The sequence below is a fragment of the Phoenix dactylifera genome, unplaced genomic scaffold (assembly GCF_009389715.1).
Source record: "Phoenix dactylifera cultivar Barhee BC4 unplaced genomic scaffold, palm_55x_up_171113_PBpolish2nd_filt_p 002105F, whole genome shotgun sequence".
Classification (NCBI taxonomy): domain Eukaryota; kingdom Viridiplantae; phylum Streptophyta; class Magnoliopsida; order Arecales; family Arecaceae; genus Phoenix; species Phoenix dactylifera.
The window spans coordinates 14,774-27,527 of record NW_024069378.1 but is presented as its reverse complement, the minus strand read 5'-3'; the positions used below and the strand labels follow the sequence as shown (position 1 = coordinate 27,527).

The following is a 12,754-nucleotide window of genomic DNA, read 5'->3' as shown; positions in this document are numbered from 1 at the left end:
TGTGTGTGTGTGTGTGTGTGTGTGTCTATATATATATATATATATATATATATATATATATATATATATATATATATATCATTGGCTATAAGGCGAAATGCAGAATGTAGATCGTGTTCACACGATGGAAAAGTCTTCCGAGAGAGCGCGCATCTGCATGCCAACCTTCCTATACACACACACACACACACACACACACACACACACACACACACACACACACACATATATATATATGGACGTATACAGACATGTATGTATGTATAGAGTCAAACATACATAGATATAACTTTGAAACTGAAAAATATATATTCTGACTGTTGATAATTGACCAACATGTAAAGGGCTTGTTTAGACCCTATTTTTTCAAATATAATTTTCTCAGGCTATGCATGATTGACCCATATAATCAAGGACTCACAGACCAACATCAATTAGAAAGAATGCGATAAATTTTGAAATCAAATCAAAGCTCATTAAAAGCGTCACCATCTAAAAAAAATGATGCGAACCAAAAATATCGTAACATTATTTTTCTGTGCTTGCATTATAGATGCATCTTCAATACTTTCTAAAGTGTTGGGGCATTTTCCTACGATGCATTTAAGCATTTGCAAGTGACCTAAAAAGTGCTGGCAATGTCAAAAAAATTTCTAATTATTATTATTATTATTATTGAACAAAAAGATATTAACCTAGGAAGTTGACAAATGCATGGATAAAATGTCTCTCAACCTACTAAAAAAATAACAAGACATTGACAAAGTCATCGTTAAATATCATATGAAGTCATGGTCAAATATTGTTAGCGGTCTGCATGGTCTGCTTCCCAGCCTATCTCACATCGCTGTTATCATTGTCCACATGATTTTTACTTTGATCCGGGGACTTGACAATATCTCAAGATGCTTAGATGATACTTTGAATGTTTAGGATATGGATATGCGTTGAAGGTCAGCTTTGCATGGAAAATGGTACAAACTAGGTTGAAAAATTATCATAACAGATATGGTATAGATGCCAATTAGTCATTCAGTTGAAATCAACTTTATCCTCACAATTTTCTTAAAAAGGTATCTTGATTAAACAATCCTAGTTGCAGTAGCTTCTTTCATCTTGTTCATGTCATCATGTGGAAATTTATCATTTGTGGAACTTTGCAATTCTATGAGGTCTCATTCAACAAACCATGTGGTTTGAATCTAGAGTCAAGCTCATTTTTTTAAACAAAAATGAAGAGGAATATCGGGAGCATCATTGATGATTTCAAACAAATTAATAATAAAAAACCATCCAATTCAAATGCTAGAAAAAAGAACATAAAACATGTAACGCATTAGGGTTAGCTGTTCGCATTTTTCATGGTGCAAGAGTTGCTACATTTACACATCTCATCAGCCAAGCAAAATTTTTTGGCCACCAATTAAGTCACGGTCAAACATGGTTAGCCGCGTTATCGGACGTCTTGTTCCCTTCCTAGCTATCTCATGAAGTTGAAGTCATAGTCCGCTGACTTGATTGATTGGCCAGATTTGCTACACAATATATTCACCAACCCAGTTTGAATTTTGAAAGCCGCGGTCATTGTTAACATGATGTGCATCGTTCGGTTCCCGTCCTATCTCATGCATGCAGATCGACGCTGTAATAATTGAAATCATGAGAACCTATTGCCACCAAAAGACCTCAGTTTGGCTGATAATGCAATACTAGTTTTTTAATGATTATTTGATTGAAAATAATGATACTGGCATAGGCTAGAGGCTACCTATTTTGTTCGAAAGGCTAAGAGGATGACTGCATTTGCAAACAAGTTTGCTGGTTTTCTTATTTGTGCTAAAAGATCGCTGATATTGATAGCAAAGTTAACCATGGAGTTTAATCTATCCTCTAAAACTGCAATAATGGAAAATTTCCTACATCCCGCGTAAATGGAGGGTAGTAGACGACGGTAATGTAGCATAGCTCCTGATTTTTATCAGATTAGACTAGAAATAAATTGACCATCGGAGAAGAAAAAGAGAGATGATATGCTAATGTCTCGTATGGGTTGTAAGTAATGGTCATGGATGAAAAATATTTCAGGGTGCTCACAACTACTGATTTGGCGATTTCATAATCAACTAACCCTCTTGTTCGCAACAAATCCCTCGAGTTGCACCGATCCTTCTTGTCGCATTGCAAAAAGGTTGTACATGTGCAGAAGCCTCATAGCACTAATCATTATGGATAATTTGCTGTATGTAATTCATTACAACTAAGCAAATGCTAAATTTAAATATCCAACCATCATCAAAACTGAGCATGGGCTCTCTCCTCTTAGGCTAACACAACTTGGTCCCTGTGTTCTTAGTCAGGCCAGCAAATTACACTCCTGGCCCACAATGGAGGCCACCAATTGTTCCAATTAAGAATTAAAATTTTGTCATTGTTGTGGTCACGCTTATAGTTTCCCATAGATAGGTCACTATATGTCATTTTACTATTCAAACGAGGAAATAGCGGTGTAATCGTAACCACACGGAGGACATTCCGGGGTCCAAGTCTAACGAGGCTCGACACCGACACTTACGTCAAAAACTGATGGCGTTTGACGACGAACCTGCTCAATAATTATTACGAGTCCTGGCTCTTTCGAGCTGCTCAATGGCCTCCTCTACGTAATTCTTCCGAATTTTGAATTTAAAACTTAACGAACTGGTCCACTTTAACCAAGCAAGTCGACGAGATACAACGTTGCATGAGTGCTTCCTTTTAATTATATTTTAAACTTCGGTTTTCTTCAGAATCCTTTTTTCTTGTAAATATCGGACATTGCATAACTTAGCATTATATGGTCGGAACGGGTTTCCTCCACCACGTGGAAATGTATTCGTCATTACTCCACAAAAAAATATTTTTGATTGCAAATGTTCTTTAATGGCTGTTTTATTTCATGAAATGGTTGCAAGGGTCCATGGTGTTGCATTGCCCAGATGGAGAAAAGGATGGGATGTCATTGCTGCTGCGAATTATGGTTTGGTGTTTATGGATTGAAATAAATACAAGAAATTTCAGGTGCAATCTATTCAGCAGTCTGCAGCCCAGGGCATTCTAATAGGAGTTCTTTCAAAACAAAACAAAAAAAGAGAAGAAGAAAGAAAGAATTTTCAGAAACAGAAGTTAATTCTATTTAACTCAGTCAAATGAAGAAACAAGTTTTGAACCGTTGTTTGGATCTTCCTCGACAGAAGTTTTTTGTCTTTTTTGAAATGACAATGCACGGTTATTGCTGCCTTTGTTTGCCAAACTTGGAATCTCTCGATTGTTGGAATCTCTCGATTGTAAATTTCCCTTTATACTTCCTCAAGAAAAAAAAAAAACTCCTTGTTCTCCTTTTTGCTTTCATTTTCTATTGTTTTCTCGTTGCCTTCTCTCGTACTTCCTTACATTTTCTTAGGCTCCATTTAGAAGAGCTTTTAAAGATCCAAAAGGCACTTTCTGACCTTCCAAAGCACTTTTGGATGAAAAAAGATATTTGGTAAAAATTTCGAAAAGCTATTTTAGCTTTTTCAGAAAACTAAAAACAACTTTTAAGAAGAAGTTTCATTTTGGAGCTTTTCGAAAAAGGTGTTTTAAACTTTGTTGGAAAGCTATTTTTTTTGACCAAAATATCCTTATTTAAAAAGCCCTTTTTTCTCCCAAAATCCTCTATCCCGCTGCCTCTTGCTCTGCCACCCATCCCCTCCCTCCCCCTCTTCAATGCCACCCTCAAGGCCCTCTCCCTCTCCCCCGCCGTCGCCTCTGGTGCCCTCCGCCTCTTCCCCCTCTTTTTTTTTTCCGATTCTTCGCTTTGTAAAATTAAGAAAGAAATTAAATTAAAAGAAGGAAGAGAGAAGGGGGAAAGAAATGGGGCTCCCAAACCGACTCCACGATGCCTCTAGCGACTCCATCCCGATCCTCCTCATCATGGCGGCTGCTGGGTGGGTCTCCTACCTCCGCTCCCTCTTCTGCTGCCTCCTCCACTCCCTCGGCCTCCTATGCCTCCACCCCTCCTCCTCAGCGGCCGACAATCCCCTCTTCTCCGCTGCTGGGTTCGGCCTCGCCGGACTCGTCGTCGTGGCCTCCTCCAGACGCCCCTTCACCTACGAGGCCTTGTCGTCTACGGCCGTGGAGAGGGAAAGGGAGGCGGCATTGGTGGTGGAGGGACGGAGGGGAATGGAGGTGGGCTGGGGGAGTCTGGCAGGGAGGCGGTAGAATTCGGCAAGGTGGTTGGAGGCGGGTTAGGGGAGAAGCTTCAGGAAGAAAGAAGAAGAAAGAAGAGAAGGAAAAGAAAAGAAAAAGAATAGAAAAATAAAAAGAAAACAAGAAAAAGAAAAGAAAAGAATAAATAATAAGAATAAATAAATAAATAAAATATAAATATTAGTAATTATTTAACCAATTTTATCGCATGATTAGAAAATTTGTTAGAAAGATAAATGGTCATCAGAAAGGAAAAAAATTAATTTACGCTAATAATTATAGTATTTTATACTTTTATTATTGTATTATACTATATATATAATATTATATTATATTATATCATAATACATGATATGTTATGTTAAATAATTTAATATTATATTAAATTATTATGCTATAGTATATAATGTTATATTACTATATTATAATAATATTATATTACATTACAGTAATATTATACTATGTCATATATTTATATATATTTATATATTAATACATGTTATATTTTATTATACTCTATTGTATAATATTATGCAATGTTCTTTATGTTAATTTTGTCATACAAAGTACTTTCTTAGTTTATTTACCAAACACATGTTTTATAAAAAACTTTACATTAGAAAGTTCTACTTCCAACAGTTCTATTTTCCAAAGCTCTACTGCCAAAAGCTTCTCCAAATGGGGCCTTAAGAAAAGTGGGTTGGACGCCGCAGATCTTTTCTCAAAATAAGGGCAAATGAGAGTCATTTTATTAGCTTTGGATATGAATCTTGTACAGTTTATGGTATGGAAACAGAAACGACTTACAAATTGGGTGGCTTTTCCTCCCTTACATCAAAACGAAGACACAAATGAAAATATTATAACACCGAGCACATCACAACTTAAAGATGCATGTAGATGAACAGACTCGCTTGTTGAAATGGTATTAGCTAGCGTTTAGTTGGCCTTGCTTCCAGGCCTCCACCAGCTCTCTTCTCCAGGGTGTAAGGCATGTGAGTTCCCAGAATTTTATCCCATGTGATGAAGAATGGCTGCGAGAAGTTGTACTTGTTGCCATAGAACTGGTGGTGGACATCATGGTATGCTGTGTTATTCCAGAAGAACATGTGGAAGATGTTCCCAGGAAGACACAGACCGCAATGATCATCGATACCTTTCATGGTGGAGAAGGAGAAGAAGAAGATAGATGTTCGAGGTGTCATGCCCGATACGACGAACGCCAGGGCTCCGCCGAGAGTGTCCAAGATGAGCCCCTCCAATGGATGGTTATACTGGCTCCCGAAGGCGTAGGGGACGACGAGCCGGTGGTGCCAAGAGTGGATGTGGCGGTACAAGAACTTGTTGAGGTGCATGTACCTGTGCCAGAAGTATTGCCATGTATCGATAACAAACATGCCGATGAAGAACTGTTTCACAATCACAGTGATCGGAGTTCGAACATCTGAGGTGGTCGTGCTATCATCTCTGCTTAGCTGCAATGGTTGTTGAGGTTTACAGATTAGCAAATGAATATAATATTGCGTCATGAGAGCAATATAATTAATGCATGGTATTGTAGGCAATCTTATATGGGGAGTTTATTTATTTGTACCCTAAAAACAAGGAATGCAATGGCAGCCTGCAGCAGCTGTTGAAGAAGAACCCCTTTAACAACCTCACGCTTTGAGACCAAGTTCTTGGTGTCTTCATCTTTCTTCGAGTGCAACCGGTACTTCTCGAGGGAGCCAAGAATCATATATATACCCGAATAGATCCAGTAGACGGCAATGGGCACAAAAATGCCCAAAACCTCGTCAGAAGGAACATAATCCATTGCACCAAACTAATCGAAGCAAGACCTTGGAGAGGAGGAGGGAGAGGAGGGAGAGAAAATCCGCTTTTCGGGTACTTTTGAAGTTAAGTTCGTGGGCTTATATAGAAAACGGGAAGCACTGTTTCTTCTCTTCTCGCCTTGAAAGTTCGGCCTCGGGCTAAAGAATCTCTGATCAAATCCAACTCCAAGGTTCCGTCAGCCGTAACCTTCCCCAGATATTATAATTAATAAGCTATTCAAATATTGCTATTATAATAAGTCCAACCGGAAAAAAAAGAAAAAGGAAAGCAAAGGTTCACAATCTATTGAATAGTCAATGATTTTTCAGCAGCGAAAAGTCCAACTTTTATTGAGAAAGAGTTGAAAGTCTAATTTTGTAAGCTTCCAGCTCAATAATAACGGCTTGGGGTGGAAGAAAGTTCCACATTTAGCTGAGACCCATGCATGGCTACGTGAAATTATTAGGCGGACTCAGAATAAATTCATCCAAACTTATGTTGCTATTACATATAAAAAAATCAAATAAATTTATTTTAGATTCATGATGGGTCTTATCCATCTAATAATTTTTTCATGGCTATAGTTTCATCGAAGGTTCGCCGTCTCAGTACCGGATCTTGCACCGGTGCTACACTAGCATAGTATCGATATAAATTCAATATAAATTTGGGACATGTCGATACATTAAGTATTTTATGTTCATGAGTTATCGTAATGTGCCCCACTGCCAACCATTCATTCTCATTTTGATGGTTGGATTTCTTTATCTCTCATCGAATAAAAGAAATAATCATCATGGTATTCTTTCGATTAGAGAAACAAATAAGATTTACTTTGAGCGCCAATCAAGGAAGAAAGAGAGGAGTTAATGCCCCGGAAAGCTACTGTAGTAGGCGCGTATTTCTCACTCCTGGAATAAATGAACGGGATGGGAAGAAAAGAAAACATCCTTTCATTGGTGCAACTGCCAAGTTCGTTAGGCCAAGTGAAAATTAAAATAAATTTAAAAATATACACTACTCTTTAACTGCAAGGTAAGTATAAAATAATGATAAATCAAATAAATTTTAAAAATATAAAATTGTTAATTCATAAAAATATGTCGAACATATTGATTATTTTTAATATTTTAAATAATAAAATGCTGAAAATATTTAGAAGAATAAAATAAACTTTTTTCTCATGTTCTATTAAAGGAAAAAAAATTAGTATTGCAATGTCATAACTTATTGTAAATAATCTTTTTTAATGACACATACAAGTTACAAATGACATTTTGTCGAGCTAAAGGTGCAATCTCCTTTAATATCCCATTTGGAGTTATTTTAAAATTTTAAAATTGATCTAGGATGTGGGATGTTGGCTAGTCCAATTATGTTCTGGAATGGTGGACATATGGATAGAGGTGTGAGACTACCAGCAATAATAAGATTCTGATTTATTTATTTTTTTATACTATCCATATAATTATTCATTTACCCTTAAATAGAGAAAAGAGATAAGAAGTAAATAATGATAAATTATCTTTTTCGGTCTTCGTGAAAACATATGGTTGTTGTGAAGAGAGAGAAGTATAAGAAAATTTTTTTATACACACTTTTGTTTTAAAAATTTAGCGTCAGAATTTTTACACAATTCATGCCTAAAAGGAAAACATTCCATTCATGGTTTGCCATACCATTCTGAATCTTTCCGATTTAGGATGCATTCAAGCTTATCGTGGTTAAGTGAGGGAGAGGGAGAGAAAGAGGGAGAGGGACGAAGAGAGGGAGAGAGAGGTCGAGGAAGAGGGAGGAAGGGCTTAGAATTTTTTTTTTTTATTTATTTTGTTGGCTTCGAACCGAAATCGATAACTAGTTTGACAACTTCACTTTAAGTTGGCAAAACAATGAAATTACCAAGATAGTTTGCCGACTTCTTAAGTAAAGTTAGCAAACTATTTACAGATTATAGTTTAAAATTGGCAAAAAAAATATAAAATAAGTATGTTCTGATACGATACGATATAAAACTATACTGTACTATACCGTCTATCGATCGGTATAGATTCCAGTACTAGTTTGACAAATCTTAATCCCATCTCTACTTTATTTCTATTATAAAAAAGTCTTCAAAATGCGAACGTGTTTGTAAGCGGCATACAACACGTGGCCTGTACATGGTCAAAGATTAAAACTTGTTAGTATTAAGTATTTTTTTTCCAATGCAATTCGGAGGAAGCGAGAAACCATATCTCGTATTCTGGATTATTGACGACATCGAAGTACATTGCCTCGTGATCGTTTACGTCGTATCCGCTTGTTGGATCTCCAAAGTCTTCTCAAAAAATTATTCAACTAATGCTTAAACCTGCACGTCATTAATACTTAATTCGTCAACCTGAGATTCATAAACTATATATGTCTAGACGGATTCATTGACCAGAAAAATGCAGTCGATCGATCATATGTGAACGACGATTCTGTGATCTATAAAGGCATGGTCAAAGTCCGCCGCTTAATGATGTGGTTTGAACTCATCTTATCATTTACCCTTCTTTGAGTTGAACGAGCTACTTGCTAGGAATCCAATAATAAAAAAGCGACTTGGCTGCATGAAGTGATGCATGGAGGACGGTTCAATGATCCAATAATCTTTCACCACCTCATGAGCCAAAACCTGCCTGTAATAGCAAGCGTCATCCATTGGTAGTGCCATGAGAGGACAAGCATGAACTTTTGTATACAATACAAGACTCCTCTTTAATTAATTGTCTTGAATTCATCCCACTAGAGGATTCTATTTCTCCACGGTGAGAAGAATTGCCGAGTTTAATTAAGTCATTTAGCTAAATCTCTGAGAAGCACTAAAGAAGATAAGCTTTTGCTTTCTAAATTCTTAATTAATTCATTTCTCAAACCATGTTTTTTCATTCGGATCACTGCTTCCTTTTTCATTCCTAAGATGAAAGTATAAGTTTGATCTGAATGAAAAAGGAAGTACGGTTTGAGAAATTAATTACACGAGAGCAATTTTGTCAGACAGGCTTATGATTTAATGGACTAAGATATGTGCTTTTGGATCAAATTAGTAGGACTAATATATTTCTAGTTGCCTAATTTCTAATCGTTAATTCTTCCTCTTCAATTCAGTCGTTGACATGTGCTAAATCCTTAGCTAATCGGTTTTATACTCGAAGTGTTTGTCTTTGCTTATGGCAAATTACCTATACATGAAATTTTATCAACATAGTGCTCTTTGGATTATTTTTGTATTGTATAGTATGTACATTTGAACCAGAGATATGAAATTGTTCGATAAAATGTTGCTAATGCTTACTTATCTAGCTCAAAAAACATGTTTTACTTCAATGAATCTTTTCTTTTTTTGATTAAATAAACTATTATTGCACCACTAAGAGCCTCTTTGGATATTTCCACGAGATTGAGATAAAAATTCTATAGTAATCGGACTTGTTGGCCTATCTAGCTTGCATTTTCTAATAGCCTATGCAAATGTAGCTTAGGTCTAACTTTCGGATTTCATGAAAAAAGAAAATGATCTATGTGTGCTACAGAATTTGAGCTAAGTGATGTTTGGTTAATACAAGACCATGCTTAAACGGATAGCCCAATCTATAAATTCTACTAGATTTTTAGCAGATTTTCGGTTCTATTTTGTAGAAATAACCAAACAGGCCCTAAAGATGGCACTTGAATAGAGTTGCCAAATTATCACCATGCATTAGTTTGTTTTAATAAAAATCAAGTTAGAAGAAAAAAGTATGCACAGTAAAAGAAAATTTTCTGACCTCCTAACTTTTGATTCCTTTAAATTTGGCATGTAATTGTGTTTTATGATAGGAGATATGCAAGAAAAAATAAATCTTTTCTCAAAAAAAAGAGAAAGAAATGAAAAAAAAACACCCGAGCTGCAAACCATAAAATAAGCCAACCTTGAGACCAAATTTAGAATTATAGGGAATATATACAATAAATAGAGGTTGATTGTCCATTTCCTATACCTTCAAATAACGATTAAAATAGCTGTGAAAAATATTTAAATATATGCGATATATTTTTCTTGGTCTCTGGACAAACTAATGAGGAAAAAGTGAAAAAAATACGGAGGAAAAACTGATCGAAAACGTCAAAACGTGCTCAAACCCAATATATACGTATGTATCTATGTATGTATGTATTACCGATTTCTGGTTAAAATCACAACAGAAGTTAGCCTTTGAAACTTTGCAAGCAGTTCTATAAATCTTGCTGTTAATGATGCCTTTAATAACCATGCTTACTTTACCAAAAATCAATCTTGTTTACATTAAACCTTCATGGGGTCTTCACCTTAGAATCAAGGGGTTGTAAGTTGAAGCCAAAAAATTTTCACCTTAGTGTGCTCAGCTTGATGGTAATTGGATTTGGATGTTTCTAAAATTGTTAACCATGTTATTCTACCAAGGTAGTAGCCTGGTGGTAAGGGGGCGATAATTCCGCCCAAGTTGCCCGGGTTCGAAACGCGCGGGCGTCGATTAAATTAGGGGACCGGATGCCCCACGCCCGGCTGGCTTGTTAGCGGTTATGCTTTCCTTCCACTTGTACCAAGGTGGCGCTGGGGTGACGTACCCACACGTGAGGTGGTGAACCCAGTGGGGTGAGCCCACGGGTCGGAGAAGGCACGCGAAAACCTGCGACCTGTATCGAACATTCCCTGGTGGAAGGGGGGCCCAGTAATGGGGCTGCTACGCGGGTGGGCTGGTCCCTCCCCCTCCCCTCCTATTTTTGACCAAAAAAAAAAAAAAATAACAAATCTATAAATGATATAATTATGCATGCAATTGAATGGATTCATGACTTAGACTCTAGACTAAGTAGCTACGATTGCTCCTAAGTTCATTTAGGAAGGAAATGATACCTGGATGGGGTGTAACCCAAGCTTTTTTGTATAATTCAACAGGATTGAGCTAGATTTTCTCCTGAATTCATGGATTGAGAAGCCTACTTGGACATGACCCATATCAACCCAACACTCCTCCAGCTCAAATCCTGTGGGAGGAAAAAAAGGATCTCTATAGATCGTTTTTTCTTCCTGCAAACCAACAAACTTACAGGCCAAGATTTAGGTTAGGACTTGGGTGGATCCTTAGAACTGCAAGCTAGGTAGGCCAATGGGCTTAATTTCTACCGAGTATTCTTACAAGAATATCCGAACATACCCTTAAGACTTTAAGTTTGGGGCCACCCTACCCTATTAGGCTAAATGGTCTACAAGGGTATGTCTCTAATTAGCATTGGCTCTATTTTCCTAGTTAAACATATTGCTTCTCCCAAGTTAGTAATACTCGCAGGATTCTAACAGGTGGCAATATTGGCAACTTATATGGTAGCTCAACATAACCCAGAGGTTCCAAATCTCTTATGAAAGATGATATAGACAAGACAGGCTTTTGCTTCCAGTGTCACTCGATCATATACACATATTTTTCTAACCTATATGGTTTTGCTGTATTTGTGGCTAATGGATGATTAATCATATGTTCTTTGAATACAGAAGAGTCACACAGGCATGGAGAGACTGTTTCTGCCATGGCCCATTCTTTCGCATGTTAAAATGAAATACCCTTGGTTTCTTTATATCTCCTACAAGTTAGCTGAAGTGGGCATTTTGGCACAATAGACTAGGTAGGCTAGTGAATGATATCCATTTAATGAAGGAATTGGGATGAGATGGAGTTCAAGATGGAAAATAAAATAAAAGAGGTGATGGTTCATAGAATGTTGGCTTTGATGGATCATCACTAGTTTTCATATAAATATATTAGATTATAAGTTGGTCAGATTATATGTTAGATCCACCAACACCAGCTGCTCGACCTCAAGCGCCTTGGAGGTTTCTGTGGTGAGTCCTGCATTCAAAGTAGTTTAAATAGAAAAGAAGATTGAAGTCATAGATATCTTTTCTACATAATTTTTCATGTTTATGTCCTTCCTTCTTAGGTGACTGAAAACTTATGAAATCATGATCAATCTCTTGATTATTTTTTATTTTATTTTATTTTATTTTTTATGATGCAATCTCTGGATATGTCTCCAAATCTAGTGAATGTGCCTCTTTTTCCAACTCTGTACCTTTTTTAATATAATTTATTATCAATCATGAAGCAAATATAAGATTAAAATGCCATCCCTCACATTAGAATGGTTTGGTTGACGGTAGTGAAGATGTCAATTTCGATCCATGCTGCTAAATTCATGGACCCAAATCAGGCTGGCCTGTCATTGCCCAGGTACTGTAATTTTAGCCCAACTTTATACTTTCCTTGTGCTGATAATTAACTGAGAATATAAGCATAGAGGAGATCCATTGACATCATAAAATGTTGATTACTTTCTTTTAATTCAGTCATGTTTGTTTGAAACATACAACTGCAATACGCTTCATACATGGAGTCTTTTCATGCCACATCCAATTCAAATGACAAAGTGGAGAAAAGTATCAAACTAAATGCTTTTTTCCCCCCCATAAAAACCATCAGACTTGAAATGTTATGTGGAAATTCATGATATATGGCAAAGAGGATTTATAAAGCAAGAGATGTTAGTAGATGAGATTTTAAGGAAAAGATTAGTTAGAAAGGATGTTCTGTGATGAAAGATATAAAAATTTAATGTATTAGATGAAAACTAAATTGCTCATCCAAATCTAAAATAATAGTCACCAACTTGGTTA

The 12,754-nt window shown here is 36.5% G+C and overlaps 1 protein-coding gene across 1 annotated transcript; it reads right to left on the bottom strand.

Annotated features, from left to right (window-relative positions):
* Positions 1–4,960: 4,960 nt before the first annotated feature.
* On the bottom strand, positions 4,961–6,097 carry LOC103703713 (sphinganine C4-monooxygenase 2-like). The gene is made up of 2 exons (XM_008786663.4): positions 5,819–6,097; positions 4,961–5,699 (listed from the first exon to the last, which is right to left on the bottom strand). The coding sequence occupies exons 1-2, from the start codon at positions 6,038–6,040 to the stop codon at positions 5,157–5,159; spliced, it is 765 nt and encodes a 254-aa protein (XP_008784885.1). The 5' UTR covers positions 6,041–6,097; the 3' UTR covers positions 4,961–5,156.
* Positions 6,098–12,754: the final 6,657 nt, after the last annotated feature.